The 24,687-nt window shown below is 46.9% G+C and overlaps 1 protein-coding gene and 1 long non-coding RNA gene across 7 annotated transcripts in view; one reads left to right on the forward strand and one right to left on the reverse strand.

The window, feature by feature from the left end:
• LOC119175625 (solute carrier family 15 member 1) overlaps nucleotides 1-19,655 on the forward strand; it is a 441,245-nt gene extending 421,590 nt beyond the window's left edge. For all 6 annotated transcript variants that reach the window (XM_037426528.2, XM_075881704.1, XM_075881703.1 and 3 more), the window contains 2 exons: nucleotides 12,255-12,362; nucleotides 19,465-19,655. In XM_037426528.2, the coding sequence (XP_037282425.2) occupies nucleotides 12,255-12,362; nucleotides 19,465-19,617 (261 nt within the window). In that variant the 3' untranslated portion in view covers nucleotides 19,618-19,655. The remainder of the gene's footprint in view (nucleotides 1-12,254; nucleotides 12,363-19,464) is intronic.
• Nucleotides 1-24,687, reverse strand: part of LOC142777370 (uncharacterized) — a 104,077-nt gene that overhangs the window by 46,383 nt on the left and 33,007 nt on the right. The window lies entirely within an intron of this gene.

The following is a 24,687-nucleotide window of genomic DNA, read 5'->3' on the forward strand; positions in this document are numbered from 1 at the left end:
CCCGGTCATATTACATCATATATGACGCTGTCAACATTCAAAATCAGTGACAAAGTTGTAGTGCAATGCTAGACAAGATGTAAAAAAGCAAGCAGTTTCAATAAGGTTTGCAGCAGCTGCACCGAAATGGTTAGAACAAATTTATTGTGCCTGCACACTAAAGAAAGTCGAGTATTTTGGGGGGGGGGGGGGGCTGTTTCTGCCACACAACAATAATCGTCATCGATCTCGAGTACTTTCCTCACGTTATCAACAGGGTTCCGGTATTTCGCGGTCGCAAAGGACGCGTGCGTTAACAGTTTGAGATAGCATTATTAACAGGAAAGGGGCCAGTGCCAAATTTTCAAGAAAGAAAATGCGAGAACGTCAGATGACGATTATTGTTACGTAGCAGAACTGTTCCCCGAATACTCAATTTTTTTATCTTGACTGATTGATTGATTTGTGGGGTTTAACGTCCCAAAACCACTATTTGATTATGAGAGACGCCGTAGTGGAGGGCTCCGGAAATTTTGACCACCTGGGGTTCTTCAGCGTGCACCCAAATCTGAGTACACGAGCCTACAACATTTCCGCCTCCATCGGAAATGCAGCCGCCACAGCCGGGATTTGATCCCGCGACCTGCGGGTCAGCAGCCGAGTACCTTAGCCACTAGACCACCGTGGCGGGGCTCAATTTTTTTTTATCTTGGAGTGTGTAGATATTTTATGGGGGACATAGCATTTGCCAGACACACAGCCGTTTTGAGAAATTCCAGCCAATAAGTCAGAGGGGACGTTAAACGTTGAGACAACTTTTTCATGAAGCGAGATACCAAAATCTATTGATGAGGAGATTTACCAACGTTCAGACCATCATCATTTTGGCGCATATTTCAGTTTTTGTCAAGTTCATGCGAGAACACGCGCTGTGTGCTGTCGGCGTTCCAGATGAACGTTTGCATATATAACGTACAGTGTGAGCAGCAAGCTTTTGTCAAAATTCGCACATCTTGGTCGCCTCATCACAGAACTTGCACCACGCTAAATATTGCCACGCTGTGTTGGTGGCAGAAGACGAGAGCGAAGAAGTCAATGGCAGCTCTGGCTGAGTAAACAGTCCTCCACTTCGAGTTCCTGCCTATCGTTTCCTCTCGCGACAGACTGGTGGACGTGCTGGGTACTGTACTGCAACGTCTTATGCCTGCTGGTCCTGAACCAGAAGCAACCACCACCAGTGCACCAGGATCTGCTGATATCTATCGAAGCAGCCGCCGCCTTCAAGGACTACCACCACAGTACGGCCCCTTGGCAAGTTCCGTGAGGACAATGTTTGCCACATCCGCAACCCAAACCGAGCATGACCCACTCGCTAGCGTACCCTGTGTCATCAACACGCCTCGCACACCCAACCCATTCCACGGGGATGCCGGTGAGGATGTCGAAGACTGGCTTGACCATTTCGACCGGGTCGCTGCCATCAACGACTGGGACGATCGCCGTAAGTTGAAGAACGTGTATATCTCCCTCTTAGACGCGGCAAGAGTGTGGTATGAGAACCACGAAACCTCATTCACAAGTTGGCAGGAGTTCCATCGGCAGCTTCGCGAGGCGTTCAGTAACCCCGAACGGAAAGAGAGAGCGGAGCGGGCACTCTCTTCGCGATTTCAAATGCCGAACGAGAGCGTCGCCATGTTTGTCGAAGAAATGTCGCGATTGTTTCGACGGGCTGACCCCCACATGCCAGAAGACAAGAAAGTGCGCCTGCTAATGCGAGGCGTAAAGGAGCAACTTTTTGCGGGCCTTGTGCGCAACCCTCCTACGACCGTGTCCGAGTTCATACGTGAGGCCACAATTATGGAGCGCATGCTTCGGCAGCGGGTGTCGCAGTATGAGCGTCAGACGGCCATGTCCGCTGCGTGCTCGCTTATACCAGGAGGTGATAACAGGGAGGTCCTCACAGAACTCGTACGGCAAGTTGTACGAGAAGAACTTCGGAAATTTTATGCATTGTCCCCTCCCAGTAGCGCTGCTCTTACGGACGTCGTTCGGAACGAAATCAGGCAGTTCGTTCACTCTGCACCACCATCGCAAGTCGAACCTCCCACGCTTTCTTACGCGGATGCCCTACGCGTCTCTACGCCACCGACGGCACATTTTGTTCATGCACCTACCGGGACCCCCAGACGCTTTCAAAGTCCAGCCCGTCGCCTGCCTTCTCAGACCGATTTTCGTCCTGGCCCGCGGAAGTCCACCGTCTGGCGTGCACCCGACAATCGTCCTTTGTGCTACCATTGTGGCGAAGTTGGACACATGTACCGCGACTGTTACTACCGACGAATAGGCCTACGCGGATTCCACCCAGATGCTCGTTGTCCACGCTATGGTGAGCACCCACAGGAAATTGCGGATTACTTGGAGGGTAGTCATCACGCCCCTGTCCCGCCGCGACGACAGTCACGGTCACCATCACCCCGTCCGTCCACATCAACGCACCGCGCCCGACCCGCCTTTGGGTCCCCTGGTGTCAGTGGCGCAAGCCCACGCCGGGGAAACTGAAAACGGCGACCTCCGGAGGTGAGGCCGCTGTCACGCGAACCGACAAATACCCTCCGCCGCTGCCTTACGACGTGCCGTTAAAGCCTGTTTGTGAAACCGCCAACAGAACGTCCGCTGCCATTACTGTTTCCGTCGACTGTTATCCGGTGACTGCGCTTGTCGACACAAGAGCTGATTACTCGGTGATGAGTGCTTCATTGGCCACCCGTCTACACAAGGTGCTGACAACGTGGGACGGCCCTCAACTAATCACCGCTGGAGGACACCTCGTATCCCCAATAGGAAGGTGCACCGCCAGGCTTGAGATTTGTGCGTCGGCTTTTGTAGCATCATTCCTTGTACTGCCCAATTGTTCTCGGCCGGTCATTTTGGGCATGGATTTTCTGCAAGAGTATGGAGCGATAATTAATCTGCGTGATTTGTTCGTCAGTTTTGTTAACTGTGTTTCTCCAGATTCCGACATCGAGAACGAACATCGTGGCGTGGCCTTACGCGTAGTCGATGATTGCGTCACGTTGCCACCTCGCAGTAGTATCTTCGTGCTTGTTGAGTGTCCACGGGAGCAGTCGATTACGGGCATCGCCGAAAGTAACCTGACGTTATTGCTTGATAGGGAAGTGGCCATTGCTCGAAGCCTCATTCAACTGCGAAATGGCCAGACTATGGTTTTAGTTACGAACTTCAGTGGAGAACACAGGCATTTTGCGAAACGCACAACCATAGCTTACTTGGAGGCATTGGATGATTTGGACGCCTTCCCTTTGATTACGACGATCTCGACTGAGAACAGCTGCGATACTGACGTGACTAGTCGCCTCAACGTCAATCGCCAGTTGGAAGAACCTAAGAGGGCAAGGCTCCTCAGTCTCCTCTCATCCTTTAGTGACTGTTTTGCCACTACTTCGAAAGTCCGGCAGACTCCTTTAATCAAGCACAGAATTATCACTGAGCCCAACGTGCAACCCGTGCGCCAACATGCTTACCGCGTGTCGCAGAAGGAGCAAGATGCTATACGTCATCAAGTAAAACAAATGCTCGACGACGACGTAATTCAACCATCGACTAGTCCTTGGGCGTCACCAGTTGTTCTGGTTAAAAAGAAAGACGGTTCATTACGATTCTGCGTCGACTACCGCAAACTGAACAAGATAACGAAAAAAGACGTATATCCTCTTCCTCGTATTGATGACTCCTTGGATCGCCTGCGACACGCCCGTTACTTCTCTTCCATGGATCTCCGTAGCGGATATTGGCAGATTGAAGTAGATGAACGGGACCAAGAAAAAACAGCGTTTATTACACCGGATGGTCTCTATGAATTTAAAGTACTCCCTTTTGGCCTGTGCTCCGCTCCAGCTACGTTCCAACGAATGATGGACACAGTTTTATGTGGCTTGAAGTGGTACTCTTGTTTAGTGTATTTAGACGACGTAGTCGTTTTTTCTGCAACTTTTGAACAGCACACTGAGCGGCTTGAGGCAGTTCTTCTGGCTATTCGCACTGCCGGCCTCTCTCTGAAGCCGGAAAAGTGTTGTTTTGGATATGAGGAACTGAAATTCCTTGGCCACATTGTCAGCAGCAGTGGTGTTCGCTCCGATCCTGACAAGGCTATGGCAGTTGCTTTGTTCCCGATACCGAAAACACAGCATGATGTACGCCGCTTTCTGGGACTTTGTGCTTATTACCGCCGCTTCGTGCCAAACTTTTCGAAAATCGCCGACCCTCTACAACAACTCGTCAAGGATGGCGTCGCCTTCGTCTGGGGTCCCAAACAATCCAGCGCTTTCCGCGACCTTCAACAACGCCTACAAACGCCACCGATCCTAGGTCACTTCGACACCGAAGCAGACACAGAAGTCCGCACTGACGCGAGCAACCTTGGCCTCGGAGCTATTCTCGTGCAATATCAAGATGGCGTGGAACGCGTCATCGCCTACGCTAGCCGCACGTTGTCATCTGCGGAGAAGAACTACTCGACGACTGAAAAAGAATGTCTGGCGGTTGTATGGGCCATAACTAAATTCAGGCCCTACTTGTACGGACGCCCCTTCCGAATCGTAAGTGACCACCACTCTCTCTGCTGGCTAGCGAATCTGAAAGATCCTTCGGGCCGTCTCGCAAGATGGAGCCTTCGGTTACAAGAGTTTGTTATTACGATGGTTTTCAAGTCTGGCCAGAAACACACCGACGCTGACTGTCTTTCCCGCGCACCCGTCGAGGTCGCTGAAGAAGGCAATGATGAAGACTTCAGCTGCCTTGCTATTCTCGCATCATTAAACGTGGCTGAGCAGCAACGCGAAGACTTAGAATTGCAACCACTGATCGAATACCTTGAGGGACGTCGCCCACAACCCCCACATCAGTTCGCGCGTGATTTGTCATTTTTCTGTTTACGCGAAGGCATCCTCTACAAGCGCAACTTTCACTCAACGAAAACTGTTTACCTCCTCGTCGTTCCTGCTGCTCTCCGCGATGATGTTTTGCGTGGTAGTCACGACGAGCCATCGTCAGGGCATCTTGGCTTCGCGCGTACTCTGGCGCGGATCAAGAACAAATACTACTGGCGGAAACTTACGAAAACCGTCCGGCAGTACGTCAAGACATGCACAGCCTGTCAGCGCCGCAAAACTCCAACGACGAAACCAGCCGGTCTGCTTCAGCCTTTGCGACCCCCCCCCCCCCCCACGAACCTTTTGAAAAGATTGGGATGGATTTACTCGGCCCATTTCCGAAGTCTACGGCTGGTAACCGCTGGATTGTGGTTGCCACCGATTACTTGACCAGATACTGCGAAACACAAGCCGCCCAGCGAGCAACTGCTTCCGAGGTGGCTGACTTCTTCATCAAGAACATCGTTCTCCGCCACGGTGCTCCCGCTGTCGTCATCACAGATCGTGGTACTGCTTTTACGGCACAGTTGCTCCGACAGATCCTGTTGCTGAGCGGCGCGACGCACCGAACAGCAACTGCGTACCACCCACAGACTAACGGGTTAACCGAACGTCTTAACAAAACGATTGCAGATATGCTTTCGATGTATGTCGCCAAGGATCAGAAGAATTGGGATGAAATCCTTCCGTATATAACATTTGCCTACCATACGGCTTTGCAGGAAACCGCCGGCTTTGCTCCTTTTCGTCTGGTTTACGGCCGCGACGTCACCATAATGCTTGACACCATGCTGCAACCAACTCTGCCGGACACGATCACCATGGACGCAGATGTATTTGTTCAGCGTGCCGAAGACGCCCGGCAGCTGGCGCGCTTTCGTATTTTATCGCGGCAAAATCAAGATGCTCTCCGGTACAACACCCACCACAGAGCAGTAATATACGAACCCGGAGACCTAGTCTGAGTTTGGACTCATATACGTCAACGTGGACGCTCAGAAAAATTGTTATGTCGGTACTTCGGACCCTACCGAGTTCTTCATCGCCTCGGCGAAGTGAACTACGAAGTTGTCCCAGCAGACACGTCACACCGTTCTCGCAGACCCCGCTCCTCGGATGTGGTTCACGTCTCCAGGATGAAGCCGTACTATTCTCGTTGACTGCAAGACAAGAACTTTGTGATGTGGCAATATCCTCCAAGACAATTGCACATTGCTTTCTTGCCTCTTTATTTTTCATCTCGTCCTTTTTCTTTTCAATGGACACAGACATTTCTTACTACCTTTCGTTGTTTTTCGGAGCCATGGCATTCATTCGATGCTTCTTCTTCTTTTTTTTTCATTGGGGAGAGGGTAATGCCACGCTGCGTTGGTGGCAGAAGACGAGAGCGAAGAAGTCAATGGCAGCTCTGGCTGAGTAAACAGTCCTCCACTTCGAGTTCCTGCCTATCGTTTCCTCTCGCGACAATATACAATAATCACTGTTGCAATTGAGCAGAACAGCTAACAGTAAATTGTTCTTATTTATAGAAATATGGCTTATTAAATGAATAGTTCTACATGGTTTTCAAAGAATTAGTTAATACAGTCTCAAATGTGTCATGATCCTAAATTCTTACAAGCGGTGCGGAAAGGCAATTCCAATCATTTGATGTGTGCGGTACGTATGATTGTAGAAATCATGATGTTCTAGACGATGGGATTTCAACATCATAAGCATGATTCAAACGACGTGAACTATAATGTGGCGGGAGGATTAGCAAATCACGCATATAAGAATGGTGATGAACTTTGTGAAAACGCATTAGGCGGAGCATTGATTGATTGATTTGTGGGGTTTAACGTCCCAAAACCACCACATGATTATGAGAGACGCTGTAGTGGAGGGCTCCGGTTAAGCGGAGCATTATACGACTAGAATCAAGTGAATATAATTTAATGTTAGACTTCATTATTGTGGTGCTCTCATTTTGATTGCAATTAGAAATTAAAAGCGAACAGAGTTATTCTGTACCATTTCGATGCATTTAAATGAGTGTGCCAAATTATTGTGATATGGGTCTAAAACCAAAGAGGCATGTCCGAGGTTAGCACGAATCTGCTTTACAATGCTTTACAGCAGTGGTTTCACAGAAGGTGATTTTATGAAGTTACGACGCAGATATCCGAGCATGCTAAACAGAATGCATCCATATGAGAAAGCTTCACTTACACAAACCATTTTCAACTTTCGCGATTAAATTGTAGAAATGAAAAGTTTGAACTTCTCGAATTACAGCATAACATACAAAGTATACACTAGGTGGTTGACGTACGCACAAGGAACAAAACGTCCCTATCGCGTTCAACTTTTAAAGGAAGCTTAAATGTCCCCTAATTTTATTACTGGGGAAAGAGTGGGGCACCCTATACGCTAGTTTTTTCAGGGGGGCCGAAAGTTTAGGCTTTGTGTTTGGAATATGTCTGCATAGGGCAGGGGGGCAAAGTAGGGGCAGGTGAAATTTCGGGAGGCTTCTCTCTGCCCCCTGCTGGCGCTGCCGCTGTTGCGCGCGTTGACCATGTTTGAGTGCAGCTGCACAGGCTTCATACTGAACATTTTTAGATGCTAAGCAGCTGTTTGGCTAGCCTGTGTAACGCTGTCCTTCCGTCCGTGCCGCGCTCCCTTAGCCACAGATGTTGGGGCGGTGCCAAGTAGGTCACGCCTTCACTCGCAGTGCGCGCGCGTTGATGTCACTCTCTCCATAGCCTGTCACCGCTCACCGCGTGTCACCTCTCTCGCTTCACCCTCTCCACCGCTCGCAGCGTTCGAGCGCACATCGAATGAACAGTCTTTCTGCGATGAAACTTACAGAAAACCCAACCCGCCTCCCGTGTCTTTGCGTTTCAAACAAACGTTCACTCGAGTAAACGCGACACCAAGTTTTGCTTCAAACCGTTCCTCCAGCACCCTCGTCGACGCCCGTTTTGACCGGGTCAACGCCGTGCGCACCGCTGCTGCTTCGCGTTTCATCAGAGTTCCCTTCGGCGAGGTGGTCCACATATTTTTTTTCAATATTGTGGTCTATTAGCAGACGCTCATACTTGTTTTTTGAATCTGTTTATTCTTTGACCTCAAGCTTTGTGTAAGCAATATTAGATATGTGTTTTCTGCATGTGATGTTGTTGAGTGTTTCTTTGAGTCCTGCCTTATACGTACTGGCGAACAACTGGTGCAATTCTATGGCGTAATAAGATATATGCACGCACGTGATACATGTATTTATGTACTCAGTGTAACTACTGGTAAATTAATTTTATTGTACCCGCAACTCGAGCCGTCTATTACCACATTCATCCACGAGTATAACCTCATATGGTAGTCTTGTATGATTTAGGTCTGCAAGTTTTAAAAAATGTATATTGCTAAGATAACGGTGTGAATACATTTACTGCAAAGCCAAGCCATTCAAGCCATTATTAATTCGCGAAAAAAATAAACATTAGGTAGACCAGCTCAAATGTGAAAAAGAAATACGTGAACAATGAGGAGTTGTTTATATTCGACATAGTTGGGCTTGAAAGGTGAGAGTGATGTCCCTACGATTACTACCCTGACGAAATGGCAATAAACAATTACGGTCGATCAGCAGAATTGACACAAATCTCCAATTACACACCATGTCAAGTGGCTGTGTGGAGGAGCGTCAATCCACTCAGAACATTGCTCATCCTCCGTAATTCACTCATAGCAACAGTAATTTATTTTAAACACACTGAGAAGTTCCCTGAACCACGTTTACTCCCGGACTTTGCGTCATTCACTCAACTCTGCATAAGAACTTCCGGTCATTCCATTGTGAACAAGATATCTGTACGGATGCCGAAACGTCATTATTGTCTTCTTTCGACATTGGTCAGTGGCCTGTTTTTCAGCGCGTGTTGTACTCTCGTTAGCAAATCTGGTATCAAGTTTGTAAGCGTGCCAAGCGTGTATCTCAGGGACAAAGAGACGAAGAGATGCACTTTTTGTATGTTCACCCACAAGCGTCTTTGGTTGTTAACGTGTATGAAAACGGGCTTGGTACTTTTCGATAAATCATTTGGTAGACAGTGCTAGTCTGCGTCATTCACGTAGTGCTGAAGTGTTATTGTCAGTTCGCTATTGTGCGGTGAAACGAGTAAAAGGCATGTCCTGCGGGCTTCTCAAGGCCAGCCACGGGATGGCAGCATGTGTGTTCGCTCACCTTTTAGAACTTCTCTGCTCATTTTGCATGAACCACTGGAAGTCCGACTTGAAGAAGCCCTTGTGCAAGCATTTATCTTCATGGCATTTCGGCACACCAGTGAATGACCATACTGCAATCAAACTGCCTTTGTCTCAAATAGCCTGGATTGCGACGTGGCGCAATAATCAGCTAGCTTCAAATACATAGCGTAGTTCCTTGATGAATGAGGTCCGGCGCAAGATGTAATTCAAAGGCTTCGGCGCTTGTCGCGGTGCGATATTCGCAGCTCCATGAAACGCTTCGTGCGCTGGCAGCACTCATCAAAAAAACAAAGATGGATACGTTTAACAAGGTCAATGCGGCACTCTCGCTTGGCGCGGCGCTGCAGTTTCTTTAGTGTGGCGTCGCAAAGTGTTGCTTCGTCGAACACAAAACGGTACTGACCGTCGATTGTCATACAGGATTTCACTGGCAAAACAACGGAAATAGTTGCACTGAGAGTGCAAACATCGAGCCTCTCTGGCGAGCTGCATCAGATTTACTTAAGGTTCATGAACCTGTCCAGCAAGCCAGAGGTTGAAAAAGGCGACTCTTTCTGTGTAGCGGGTCTACGCGAAAGGTGCAAGCTTTTGTGCACTGCGTTGTGCAGGCAAGACATTAACAATTTTCGAGGCGACTTACTGATTGATTTGTGGGGTTTAGTGTCCCAAAGCTACCATATGATTATGAGAGACGCCGTAGTGGAGGGCTCCGGAAATTTCGACCACCTGGGGTTCTTTAACCCGCACCCATATCTGAGTACATGGGCCTACATTTTCGCCTCCATCGGAAATGCAGCCACCACAGCCGGGATTTGATCCCGTGACCTGCGGTCAGCAGCCGCGTACCTTAGCCACTAGACCACCGTGGCGAGGCTCGAGGCCACTTACTTTGCGCTGTCATTCGTGCTGCCAACTGCATGTATCCCACTGAGTTCTGATGTCTCGCCAAAGCTGTATATGCATGCCGCTCACTTGATTACAGAACGGAGCTAAGCCTGGGTCAGTGAATCTTGAGCTGAGGCAAATCGTATTTTAGATTGAAAGAGGCTCTAGGGCTTCTTTTTTTTTTTTGTTCGCCGAAGCATGTGTAATAAATAAGGTCATGTCCTACCGAACACTCGCTTGTTCGTGTTGGCAGTACTTCATATTCAAAGCAGATATGAGAGGGCGTTTCGGAATAGGCGACGCAAAACTTTGCGTTAGCGTTTGGCACCACGAAGCATGCGTCGGGCGCTAACCACTTGCGGGCTCCCATAAAGCGACGGAAATAGCGACCAATGTAAGCTAACTTAGCCTAGGCTGTTTGAAAACTTTCTTAGATACCCACATGCAGGAACATGTATACAGGCACGCTCGCTAAGCTGGCATGAAAATAAGTACAGAGTGGTTCAACCCTACTCCGACCCGAAAAATGTGAGGCTATGGTGAAAATAATATACAATATAAACTCATAACTATTCAAAGTGAATAAGTTTTAATCAGCGCTGTTATGTTGTTTTGGTTATTCAGCGGAATAGTGATAGATGCATGAGATCAAAATAAAGCATGTTTCAACATAAGTTGTCGGAAAGGAACCAAGCGATTCAACCAAGAGTTGAACGCTCCAAAGGGTGGGACTCTTAAATTTCTTGCGAGCTGACGAACTTGATCCGCCAAAACGCCGCATCTAATGAAAACACCGCACCCTCTGTAAAGACTGCAGAACAAACACAGGCATAAATACCGTACGCTTATCCACAATAAATATACTTCAGGTTTGACTACTACAGTTCACGCAGAAAAAACGCACGGCAGGGACAGGGGCGTCGCGTACGATTTTGCCGGAGATTGAGGTGCACACATCCTTTACATATATTCGCACGCTCACATATATACAGATGCGAAATAAAAAATTCCGGAGAAAGAATTACAGCAGCCTAATTTGAGAATGGGTAAGCACTAGGAAAACAACAATACGTGAACAATAAGGACATAATGCAACAAACTTTCTAAAGCGCTCACTTATATAAACGAAACCATACACCACGCTTACAAAGGCCAAAAATTGACCAGACTTCACACACGTAAATGATGGCACATTAGCAGGGAAGAATGACGTCGTCGCGAGGGAATTGATTATAACAAACCACTATCGTGTCCATCGCCTTATTCCGATGCACCCCGCCGCAGTGGTGTATAGTGGCTAAGGCACCCAGCTGCTGACCCGCACGTCACGGGATCAAATCTTGGCTGTGGTGGCTACATTGGAAACGCTTCAGGCCCGTGTGCTCAGATTTGGATGCACGTTAAAGACCCCCGGGTGGTGTAAATTTTTGAAGCCCTCAACTACGGCGTCTCCCATAATCATATGGTGGTTTTGAGACGTTAATCCCAAAAAAATCAATCAATCGTTTATTCCGATGCATGCGTCAGTTTCTGATCAATGCCATACTCCATCGCGCATCCTCTACATCATTCGGAAAGAGATAGAACGACACGTTGCCTTCACTCCACCGGCTCATGGCGGCTCACAGAAATTGTCATTGGATATCGCTTTCTTCTTTTTTTGGGGGGGGGAAGGGGGGGGTTCGTGCATTCGGTATGGCGAGAATAAAGTAACCATGTGCACGCTTGTCAAACACGCGCAACGTGGTAACATATCTTCTCTCAAGTTTGACCCTGTTAGCGTCGTTTCTAGGCGCGGCCGCTAGGTGGCGAGCACTCAGTTGGAATTGCGAATAGCGTTTAAAATGGCTGTACGCACGAAGAAGCCGTAAATATAAAATTGTTTTAATTGTGACGCTGCAACTTATTAATTATAGGTTGCTTGTTATTGTATCTTGTCGTAAACGTTATTATCCCGTGAATAGCGGTTAGCGAGTCTTGCTACGCTCGTAGTCATGGGTGAATGCACGCTGCTGCGGTGTTTGCCTCTCGCCAAGGCTTAGCAATATTAACCTTGTACAGAGAAGCATGCCTGTGTCTGCTTTGTGCCGAGTCTTTGCAGCGTGCTTGCCGAGGGCGGAGCCTGCGTTCGCCACATAAATCGTGGCATGCCGAATGGCACCATCTGCAGTCCAAAATAGCAAGCTCTCTTCGCAGGCACCCAGCTCTATGAAGTCGGTCCTCCAAGCTGCTTGGCTGCTCACTGTGGCCGTGGGTAATCTCATTGTGGTCATCATTGCGGAGGCGAGATTCTTCTCGGTGGCGGTAAGTGCCGTTTCACATGCAGGCTGTACGGAGAAACTGCTACGCAAGAGTGTTTTCAGTGACCCTGTTACACAATACCTTACTCTGTTTCCCCTTGGAATAATGCATCCTGCATGATTATGCAGCTGAGCCTATGAACCAAGGCATTAGGAATATTGCAATTTGAAAGTTGACAACTCTTATCAGGCAAGATAGTGAGTCCGTGAATAAAGCCTCAGCAATTCTTACTTGGTGAAAATTGCTCAAAAATTGTTCGAACACATTAGACACTTTAAATACTGCCACTTTAACCAGGATGTATAATTATGCAGGTTGTATTGCAACGCGTACTTGTCTTCTTTTCATCGTGCCACCTGAGAGTGCTCTTGCTTGGCACTGGTCAGGCCAGAAATGATTGGAACCTCCACGATGGTTTTCAGATGCTGCGTTCTGACGACGCGCTTGGTTTATATTCGAACCAGTGACGAGGCTGAAATGTTTTGTGACGCATGTATAAAAGCCATTTAACCTACGGTGAAATTATCTGCAATGATGTTCGTCACTGTCATGGTATTACGAGCGTTTTCGCCTGACAATGGAAGTGAACCTTTCTTTAGAGGCGTTTTCAGGCTCTGTTCAGCAGCTAAGCGGAGCGATAGTGTACATGTGCCCTCCGCCTATCCGCGAGCGGGCCACTGAATGTAGCGAAAATTTATTTACGTGCTGTACAATTTCTGCAGTGAATCTCCGGATAGTTGGACGTTTTTGGCTTGTGGTGGGAATCCCTCAGTCCGTGGCTTGACTTGAAGCTGCCGTTCGGCGGGCCCGGTCATTCAGACTCATCTTTTTGGTTCTTGCTGGCCAGCAGAACTTTCCATTAGGATTTTTATTGGTCGAAATGGCCTCACGTGGTCACGTGATATAGTAGATTTAGTTGAGCCCTATGGGCAGCGAGCACAGTATGCCGATGGATGCATATTATGCCATCTCGGACTCGTCGTTCTGGAGAGAGAACTCTTGCTTGCGGCATGGTGTTCAGCGACGTAGCAGAGCCAGCGCTTTCGGTCACAAGCAGCGTGGTGGTTGTGGCGGCGTCGTCTGATATCTGCACAGTGTTGTCGGCGTGTCAAGTAGAGCCTGCTCAGCTGATGATATTGCCTTTGTGAGCCTACCAGTGGCGAAAGCTGTGACGGCAATAACGACGTGCCCGTAATTCGCCCGGATGAGCGGTCCCTTGTTGACGGCAGGTTCAATCCGTACGTCGGCCATTTCGGAAGCTTCGGCTCAGCTCCGACACAGCTTCTACTAGCAAATGGATTTTCGCTGTAGCCACGTGGTTCCTTCTGTTCCGGTTTTCCTCCGGCAACGAGTTTAAGGTTCAGCTCGAGTGCTTGTCCTATGCCTCAGATGGCCAGAAATGCCGGATCCGTACACACCTGAGCCGGAAGGCAGAGGTGATACCATTATTCAGAGTGGAAACAAGCCGGTTTCAAATTATCGGCAGCTCACCGATTCATCTTTCTTTAGCGTTCGGTGGCACCCGCTACGATGGCAGCGTAATAGTCGCACGGGACGGGAACCGCTTCCTCGGAAGTCGAGTGTAAGGGTGCTCGGCTTGCATACCCGTATCCCATTGTGCACCTCCAGGCTGAACTGGAATGTGTTTGAATGATCGCCTGTTGGAGCTTGTCAACAATGTTATTCTGCAATTTTTATATTCAGCAGTGATATTTTCATTGGGAGGAGCATTTTATATTGCATATTGGGCGTCAACCAACAGCGTCGTTTTAAAATGTGTTCCCTCATGTCAATTGAACGAACATGCAGTGCTTTTTTCTCTCTCGTTTTTTTCCTCTTTTTTTCTTGCGGCGCCCATTTGAAAAACCGGAGTTTGTGGCGGAAGCCAGCAACCACCCAAAGAATTTGGTGTGTGGTGCCGTGTGCCATCAACAATACTTCTTTTTCCAAAGCATTTCTGGATGATGCCAGCGTGGCCACACGGCGATAGGAAGGTCTTTTTGCGTTTCCTTTCGCATTTCTTGTTGTGTTCGTTCTTCTTTCTGCTTTTTTATGTTTCTAAGAACCACTAAATCTTCAACTGGAAGTAAGCGCTTCTCTTCATTGTTTATGTGTTCCCCTCCTGCTTCACGCTAGGTCACTTTAACAAAACTGAAAACCAACTAGCCTGAACCGCTAGTCTACTAAGTAGAAGGTGGTTGGAAGTAAGCACCGCCATTGCAGTGGGAGCAGAGAATTCAGGAGCCTCACTTTCTTTTTTAGTCAGAGACACATGCTGAGTACTGTAAATAAACGCATACTTTTTTCAATCCGTTTGTTTATGGTTCCAGTGCTTCGCTTGAACTATGCTACTTCTAACATAGCTAATGTTACCACCAAGTATCCCGATTTTGGTGTACTCTACATGTTACTCTTGCTCTCATACACACTCACAGCCCCAAGCGAGTGCTGGCAACTCTCTTTGCAGGAAGAGAGGCTTGTCCCATATTTCACTCTCTTTTCAGGAGTGCTTGGAACTCTCTGCTGCACAGAGTAGACACACTCTCTCGACAGAGTTCCGGTACTCTGGCTGAATGAGAGTGAACAAGCTTTCTCGCCATAGTACAGCCCAGGGGCGCAGCCAGGGAGTGGCACACTGGGCACGTGCCTCTCCCTCTCCTTCCCCGAAAGTTTTTTTCGACATGGCATCATCATGATCATCATCATCATGAGCCTGACTACGTCCACTGCAGCAAAAAGGTCTCTCCTATGTTACGCCAGTTAACTCGGTCCTGTGCTTGCTGCTACTAATTCACACCCGCAAACTTCTTAATCTCATCTGTCCACCTAACCTTCTGTCTCCCCCTGACCCACTTGCCTTGTCTGGGAATCCAGTTAGTTACCCTTAATGACCAGCGGTTATCCTGACTACGCGCTATATGCCCGGCCCATGTCCATTTCCTCTTTTTGATTTCAACTATAATATCCTTAACCACCGTTTGTTCCTTAATCCACTCTGCTCTCTTCTTATCTCTTATGGTTACACCTACCATTTTTCTTTACATTACTCGCTGCATCGTCCTCAATTGAAGCTGAACCCTCTTTGTAAGTCTCCAGGTTTCTGTTCTCTAGCTAAGTACCGGCAAGATGGAGCTGTTATATACCTTCCTCTTGAGGGATAGTGGTAATCTAGCAGTCGTGATTTGAGAGTGCTTGCCAAATGTGCTCCACCCCATTCTTATTCTTCTAGTTACTGTCCTAAGTAGACATAGTCTTTTACAACTTCAAGTGCACTATTACCTATCTCGAAGCGCTGTTCCTTTCCGAGGTTGTTGTACATTACTTTCGTTTTCTGCAGATTAATTTTAAGACCCACCTTTCTGCTCTCCTTGTCTAACTCCGTAATCATGAGTTGCGATTCGTCCCCTGAGTTACTCAGCAATGCAATGTCATCGGCGAAGCGCATGTTACTAAGGTACTCTCCATTAACTCTTATCCCTTCTAGGCATCTGAAAGTGTTCCCATTCCAGGCATCTGAAAACCTCCTGTAAGCACGCCGTCAATAGCATTGGGAAGATTGCATGCTCCTGCCTTACACCCTTCTTGATTGGTATTCTGTGACTTTCTTTATGAAGCACTATTGTAGCAGTTGATCCCCTGTAGATTCCTTTCAGGATGTTTTTATATGCTTCATCGACGCCCTGATTCCGCAGTGTCTGCATGACTGCTGATATTTCTAGTAAATCAAACGCCTTGTCGTAACTTATGAAGGCTATGTCAAGTGGTTGGCTATATTCTGAGAATTTCTCTGTTACCTGATTGATAGTATGAATGTGGTCGATTGTTGAGTAGCCTGTTCGAAGTCCTGCTTGTTCCTTTAGTTGATTGAATTCTACTGTTTTCTTAACTCTGTTAGCAATTACTCTTGTTAGTAGCTTGTATACTACGGAGAGCAAGCTGATCGGCCTGCAATTCTTCAAGTCCTTGTCATCTCCTTTCCTGTGTATTAAGATGATGACATGGCATAGGGAGCAACAAATGACCATTTAAGGGGCTGCCAATCCCAAAATCAAAATGGTGCCCTCCCCCTCCCCACCGAAAAAATTTCTGGCTACGCGCCTGGGTTCGCTCTACTCATCATCATTCACTCCGTGGATATGCTGTGATTTTTTTAAACTCTGGCTGAAAATAGCTGAGGCACCATGTATGAGCAAAAAGAAAAATAAATGAGAAGAAAAAGTTATGCAGATCCCACATACTCCATTTACACAACGAGAGTGGGAAAGGGTTGAGAAAAGGGTTCCTAGTAGAACATCAACAGGCCCAGATGGCATTCCAATTAAGTTGATAAAGACATTGGGTCCGAAGTCTAAGCAGGCTTTTTGAGAGGCAATGAGCAAAATAACAATCGATGGAGAAGTTCCCGATGGATGTAAACTTAGCAGGATGAGCATGATCTGTAAAGGAAATGGGGACAAAGCTGACATAAACAACTACCGTCCTATAACAGTGGCATCAGTGGTCTACAGACTGGCAGTGCAGATTATAAAGGAAAGACTGCAGGCTTGGATAGAGGATGAAGGGGTGGTGGGTGAATCGCATAACGGGTTTCGGAAACACAGGAGGTTGGAAGACAATCTGTTCTCACTGACGCAGTGCATCGAAATAGCAGAAAAGGAACACAGGCCCCTGTGGCTAGCATTTTTGGATATCAAGGGAGCGCACGATAGCGTGATTCAAGAGGAATTGTGGGGAATACTGGGCACACTAGGCGTTGAAGATGTAGTCAGTAATCTTTTAAAGGATATCTATAAAGGTAACAAGGTAGTTGTAAAGTGGGAAAAACAGGTATCCAAGCCTGCAGAGCTAAGACGGGGTCTTAGGCAGGGGTGTCCCCTGTCACCCTCATTATTCATGATGTACCTACAAGGATTAGAGGCCAAATTAGAGGGAAGTGGACTGGGCTTCAAACTCTCTTTCGTCAAACAAGGAAAACTCATTGAACAGCCACTACCAGCATTGATGTACGCAGATGATATAGTGCTAATGGCCGACAAGGAAGATTTGTAGAACTGGTGGACATCTGCGGTAATCAGGGAGATAGGTTAGATTTCAGCTTCAGTAAGGAAAAATCAGCAGTCATGATTTTTAATGATAATGAAGGTAGTGAGCTTAGAATACAGCAGGTCACGCTGGAGATAACAGATAAATATAAATATCTAGACGTCTGGATAAGCAATGGAACCAAGTTTCTAAGGGAACACGAAATATACGTCAGGACTAAATGTAACAGGAATGCAGCAGTCACGAAAAATAGAGCACTGTGGAATTACAATAGGTATGATGTTGTGAGAGGAATATGGAAAGGGGTCATTGTTCCTGGTCTGACGTTCGGCTATGCGGTCTTGTGCATGAGATCAGAAGTTCAAGCAAGATTAGAAATTAAGCAATGTGGAACAGGTAGGCTTACCTTAGGAGCTCATGGGAATACACGAAATCAGGGAGTACAGGGTGATATGGGATGGACATCCTTTGAGGGCAGGGAAGCTAGCAGCAAGATAAAATTTGAGAAGCGATTGAGAGAAATCGGGGAGGAGCGTTGGGCTAGGAAGGTATTCAGCTACTTGTACATGAAGAATGTCGATACAAAATGGAGAAAGCGAACCAGAAAATTGTCTGGCAAATACTTGGAAAAGAGCAGGGGGCCAAACCAAAAAGAACTATCGGTTAAGAAGAAGGTGAAGTAAGCTGAGACCGATATGTGGAGAATCGGCATGATTAAGAAGTCTGCAAGTGGATATATCGAACTTTTAAGCAGGAAATTGCCAAGGAAAGGATCTATGATAATACTCGAGGTAGTTCTCTACTGTTTGAGGCCAGGACGAGAGTATTGCGAACCAAGACGTATCGGGCCAAATACGAAGGGGTAGACACAGTATGCAGCGCGTGTGGAGAGGAAGAAGAAACTGCCTAACACTTGATAATGTTCTGTAAAGGGCTTCACCCTATAGTTCAGGATGATGGCGCACAGTTTTTCAAAGCACTGGGGTTGAGGGACAGGGAGGGAAAAATAGACTTTAAGTGGGTAGAAACTAGAAGGAATGCACGAACTTCTGCACTAACTAGGAGGAGGTTATCTGATTGGTGGCTAAAGTCAAGGCACGAGTGAAAATCAAACCCTTCACTGCAAAGTACGAATCTTCAACATCACTATTTAAAGGAAAAAAATAAATATAGTTTTTGGTTCATTAAGTATCACGGCTTGGTGGCGCTAGCCACCGCCCGATCTAAAGAACACAGCCATATCCATTCATTCATCCATCTATCATCACGGCGGTGGGCGGTACTAGCTAAGCGTTTTTCGCCTGCGGCCATAGGAGCGCGTCAGTCGAGAGTTGCTCGAGACCTGCAACTGTACACCACTGTTTCGGAGGCTATGCAAAGTGTTGCGTTGTTGCACCATCCGCCACAGGTGACGCTAGTGACCAACAACATTCCAAAAGTAAGGAGGCAAAAGGTGTGGCAGTTGTTTTACTTCTCATGTGGCAAGCACCTAAATACAGGGGGCGTTGGCCGAATCGAAGTGATGAAACAGAGTATATAACGGGGAAAAAACGCCCAAGCAGACCGACGCCAGAGGAAAGAGCACTCTGCCCTCTAATGTCAGTGGGCTCGGCTGTTTTTTTTTTTTTCTTTCCCGTTATGCACTATACCAGTTCAAGTACATCGAACAAACCGCCCAATCTTTACCATTTGTAGATAATCACGCTCATGGATGTTCCTGCGTATGCCTGTGCGTTATTTTCGAGCGTTCCTATTTGTCCTCCACCAGCACGCTACAAGTATCCAGCTCCTTGCCATCTTTAGCGTGTTAATTTCTCACAAACTTAGAAAGCGAAAACGACGAACACTAAACACCACTTATTTTGGAGTATGCTGCGCCAAGATATTGAGGAACCAACAAAAAATCTCCTATTACAATACACTACCGAAGAACTGTCGCTGTCTGATTGAATTGTATTGAATTAAGCTCTGATCAACCTATTGTGGATTTGATTTTCAATTTTGAGCGTACTGCGTCATTGTGTCTCGTGAATTATTGCTGAAACGCTGTGTGCTTTTGCAGTCATCCGAATCGTTCATGTACAGCGGCCTCATGACCCTGGACATGCTGGTGTTCGGCGTCATGGCCTGCTTCTACAAATACATCGAGCCAGCCTCTGTGCATCCATGTACAGAAAAGGCACCACCGGTTTCGGAAGGCGACACGAAGATGTAAACTTGTACAGAATATGAATAAATTTTTTACTTTTGCAATGCTTTGTTCTGTGACAGAACCTCCAATGAGGAAGATAATTAATAGCAAAATGAATACGAAATATCTCGCAGTGGTTATCTACTCCTCAAAATTAGTAAACAAAAGGTTACAACGAGCATAATTCAGAAAAAGGCTGGGCGGCATACTACCAATTTTATTTATTTATTTATTTATTTATTTATTTATTTATTTATTTATTTATTTATTTATTTGAATATTTTACCCTCAGGGCGCATAAGAGTTTTAAAAAGACAGAGTAAGGCGCCTTATACAAAAATAAATTTTGCACCTGTTAACTACAACAAAGCTTTCAGCCGAGTTGGCAACTCTGAGCTACAGCTATGTGTTATATAAACGGGCATTCCAGAACCTCCAATGAAAGCTTAATCTTTTCATTGAACAAGCAGTGCTTGTGCATACTCGCACATACCTCCATTAGTCTTTGACGTGATGTTTTGTACTTGGCAAGGCGTAAGCGCACAGTTTTCCGGTTTTTTCTCCGTCACAATGGCATAATTAAAATAACGCCTGTCCATATCTGCTCACTGGGTCGACCATATAAACCTATAGCGTAATCTTCATGAATATACATATTCATCACTTCCTTTCATGGTGTAAGAATAATCAGGTGTTGACACTGAGTGCGCCTGAGCAGCCAGATAATGTTCAGTCTCGCGAGCGCGCTGTGCTGCGAGCTGTCAGATGGCGCCGCGGCCAACGCACCCAGAAAATGGGAAGGAGGTGTAATGAGCAACCACATGGTAATATTCATTCAAAAAGCCAAATATAAATAACATATAAACATATTAAGAAAGTAATCACCGAGGATACTAAAACAGAGTGAACGTACACAAATCGAACTCGATTGTGTGAGTCACAGCTTGCTAAGATAGGAGTAAAATCAACCGGAAAAAGGAGACGCAACCCCGAGAGCTGCTGGGATGAGAAAGATAAGGGAGTCATAGTAAAACGTCAAAAAGCCTCCAGGGAAGATAGTTATGCCAAACGGATGGGTGAACCGGAAGATGATGCTAAAGAAAAACTGGATAACTTTTTGAGCTGCAGAAGGGTAGCGTCCGATTTGATCAGTGAAAAGATTTGAAGAAAGGGAGCCCAATGGATGGCGGAAATAAACAAAAAGTATAAAAAGGCAGCTGCAAAGATTTGGAACCCTCTCAATTCTCTGAGTAATAAGACAAGCATGAAACAGAGGTTTATAACTACAGTTCAAAGGGTCAGGCTAGAAGGGGATGAGGCAATGGAATATATAAAGACAATGATGACAGAAAAATTTAGGCACCAGGGAAGCGCCACATACACCATACCAGATGAGGATGTACCGGTTAGCACAGTTGCTCCACTGGGACAATGAGAGTAAGAAAGGGCAGAGAACAGGGTTCCTAATTGCACATGAACAGGTCCTGACGGCATCCTAATTAGGTTCTTAGAGAAACTAGGGCCAAACTCTAAGCAAACATTAAGAGACGCAGCAAGCAAAGCAAAAATAGAGGGCGAATCCCCCAATGGTTGGAAACTCAGCAGGGTAAGCCCGATCTATAAAGTAAAGGGGACAACGCTGATATAAACAACTACCATCCTATAACAGTGACATCAGTAGTTTGCAGGCTGGTGATGCACATTATAAAGGGAAGACTGCAGGCATGAATAGAGGATGACGGGCTGCTGAGAGAACTGCACAATTGGTTTCATAAACGAAGGAGGTTTGAGGACAATCTGTTTTAATTGGTGCAGTGTATTGAAATAGCAGAAAAATAACAGAGGCCCCTGTGGCTGGCATTTTTAGATATCAAGAGAGGTTACGATAGTGTGATTAAAGAAGACTTGTTGGGAATACTGGACACACTAGATGAGGAAGATGGAATAACTAATCTTCTAAAGAACATCTAAAAAAGTAACAACGTAGTTATAAAATGGGGAAAACAAGTATCCAAACCTATAGAGATACAACGCGGGCTTCGACAGGGATGTCCCTTGTCACCTTTGTTATTTTTGCTGTATCTACAGAAATAGAAGCCAAATTATGCGGGAGTCGACTCGGCTTCAGCCTCTCTTTCGCCTAGCAATGAAAGCACGTGGAACAGTCATTACCAGAATTGATGTATGCAGATGAAATAGTATTGATGGCCGACAACAAGGAAGATCAGCGGTGATGAGAGAGAAAAGTTAAATCCGAAGTTCAGTAGGGAAAAATTGGCACTCATGATTTTCAATGATAGCGAGGGCAGTGAGCAAAACTAATAGGAGGTCACGCTAGAAATAGTGGATAAATACAAATATTACGGCGTATGGCTAAAAAACGAGGCTGAGTACCTAAGGGAGCACGAAAGATACGTAATAACTAAGGGTAACAGGAATGCAGCTGTAATGAAAAATAGGGCACTATGGAACTATGGACGTTGTGAGAGGGATTTGGAAAAGTGTCATGGTCCCAAGTTTGACGTTCAGCAATGCATTCTTGGGCTTGAAATCGGAGGTGCAAGCAAGATTAAAAATTAAACAACGTGCGATAGGCAGACTTCCTTTGGGAGCACACGGGAATACCCCAAAGCAGGGGGTACAGGGTGGGATGGGATGAACATCATTCGAGTGCAGGGTGTTACGTTTGGCCGAGACGGGCTCCGAGCCGAGAGAGAAAGACACTGAGAAATACCGGCTGAGGCGGCTGCATTTTCGATTGAAGCGGAAATGCTGAGGCCCGCGTGCTCTGATTTAAGTGCACGCTAAATAACGCCACGTGGTCAAAGTTCCGGAGCCCTCCATTATGGTGTCTCTCATAATCATATGGTGGTTTGGGGACGTTAAACCCCACATGTCAATCAAATACGCTGAGAAGGGAGAACTTAAGTTTGAATGCGGCATACTTGTCGTAAGAAGGTGTACAAAAAAAATGACCCACAGCATGGTGCGTAGTCAATTATAAAGGCACACCGTAAACGAAGGGGGCGGGAACGCACGTCAAGGCACATGGTGATCACAGGTTATCATCCGGAGCAGAGGAGCCAGACTTTGGTGCTGGCTGATAAGCGGCGAGCGGTGAGTAACGCAACGGCCCCTCTCCGCGGAAGAGCACGAAGGGGGAAAGAAACGTCTGCACACGAACTGGTCAATTTTTGTTTCGCAAAGTTCATCGAAGTTTTCAGTGTAGTGGCACTTTTGGGGAGTTTCACCAGTTCAGCTGCCTGCGCTCCTGACGGGTAGCTTCGAGGTGCACACAAGCGTCGAAGTACATGGTGACCCACGGCTGGAAGAATCCAGCGATGTGGCCTCAGACTCTCCGAGGTCAGATGGCGCAGTGGTTGGTGTCCAAGTCGAAGAGTACGTCCCTTAGGATCGTGCACAGGGTCCGGAAGTCTCGTAGGCCGATGTGTCGAAACGTGGAGTGCCTGGCGTGGCAGAAAACTGCCAGGCGTCGCCAATTTCAAGAGTCCCGGGCCAGGGTCCTGGGCATAGGCAAAACAGCAAGCACCTCCACGAAAGCCACAAACAATGCCTAGCTCGGCCAGGCCAGACTCTCATACGCAGAGTGTTTTGGAAACTTTCGAAGTGGAAACGAAATTGACTATCTGGAACCTGTGACAGTTACAGCTACATATGAATTCTCAACCAAGGCTTTAGTGCCACTATGACGACCGGCGCAGAGAGAGGAAGAAAGCCGTGCTCAGGCCATCTGCATTTGCGTGCAGCGATTCTTCATGTTTAACCGTAAACGATACGGCTGAAAACTGAGGCTTCAACATAAAACCTACCGTTTTCTTTGGACACCTGTTGAAGCCACGTGAGTGGGTGATGATCCGTGATGTGAATGAATTCAGAACCACCGAAATAACAGGAAAGTTTTTCTACAGCCGAAACGAGACACGCTCATTCTTTTTCTATGATGCTGTAAGCGTGTTCGCGAGCAGACAACTTTCGGCTTAAGTACAAAATGGGATGCTCATGAACGTGCTCGTCTTCCTGACTCAAAACTACACCCGCTCCTTTTTCGTTGCGTCACACTGCACAAGAAACGGTTATGAGTTTTGTGGGCTTGCCATTACGGGCTTGGCGGTGAGACCTTCAAAGAATTAGACGCAGCTTGTTTTTCTTCGTCCCATTTTACGCGATTAGCAGCGTGCTTTTTTTAGCGCGTCCGTAAGGGGGCTGGCTATCTGAGAGAAACACTTGATATAGTGTTGGTAGTAGCCTAGCTACCATACCCAAGAAAGTAAGGAGCTCCGTTTTCGTTTCTAAGGGAAGTCCTTGAGTGGCATAACCTTTCAATCCTTTAAATCAAGGGGGCTTTGATACCCTTGACCCAAACTGTGACCTAGGTAGTCGACTTCCGGGTGACCTAATTTGTACTTCTGTGCTTTCAAAGTTAGGCCTACTTAGAACCTCCCGCAGATGATTCACGTGCTCTGGCCAAGTAGTCGAGAATACTGCGATGTCGTCCAGATACGGTAGTGCGAACGCCTCTGCTCCGGTTAGCACCTGATCCATCACTCTCGAAAAGGCGAAGGGGGCGTTTTTAAGACCGAATGGGAGAACCAAAGACCGGAAGGTGCCTAAAAGAGTCACGAAAACAGCCAATTCGCTCGGATGATCTGTTAGCGGCACTTGCCAGTACCCTGGCACTAAATCAAGCGTAGAGATTAACTTCGCTTTGTTCATCTTTTCAAGACAGTCTTCTACGTGCCATAAGGGATACACTTTGGTAACAGTCAAAGAGTTGAGTTTACGGTAATCGATGCACGGCCACGGCTATTCACCGTTAGTTTCTACAATTATCATTGGAGACATGAAGGTTCCTTCACTTCGTTCGGTCAGTTTAAGCACCACCATCTGATCGACTGCTTTTCTCATCAATCTTTTGTGGCGTGGTGAATATCTGTAAGCTTTACATCACCTACTGCTTTGCAACGTTAGTTGGTGGGCTTCAACTCTAAGCTCTATATCATGAGTCATCAGAGTGGTCCAACCGGGAACCTTTGAAAATCTTTGTCGGTGCTCTGCTGTCAAATCTGTTAAATC

Source organism: Rhipicephalus microplus, chromosome X (assembly GCF_043290135.1).
Source record: "Rhipicephalus microplus isolate Deutch F79 chromosome X, USDA_Rmic, whole genome shotgun sequence".
Taxonomy (NCBI): domain Eukaryota; kingdom Metazoa; phylum Arthropoda; class Arachnida; order Ixodida; family Ixodidae; genus Rhipicephalus; species Rhipicephalus microplus.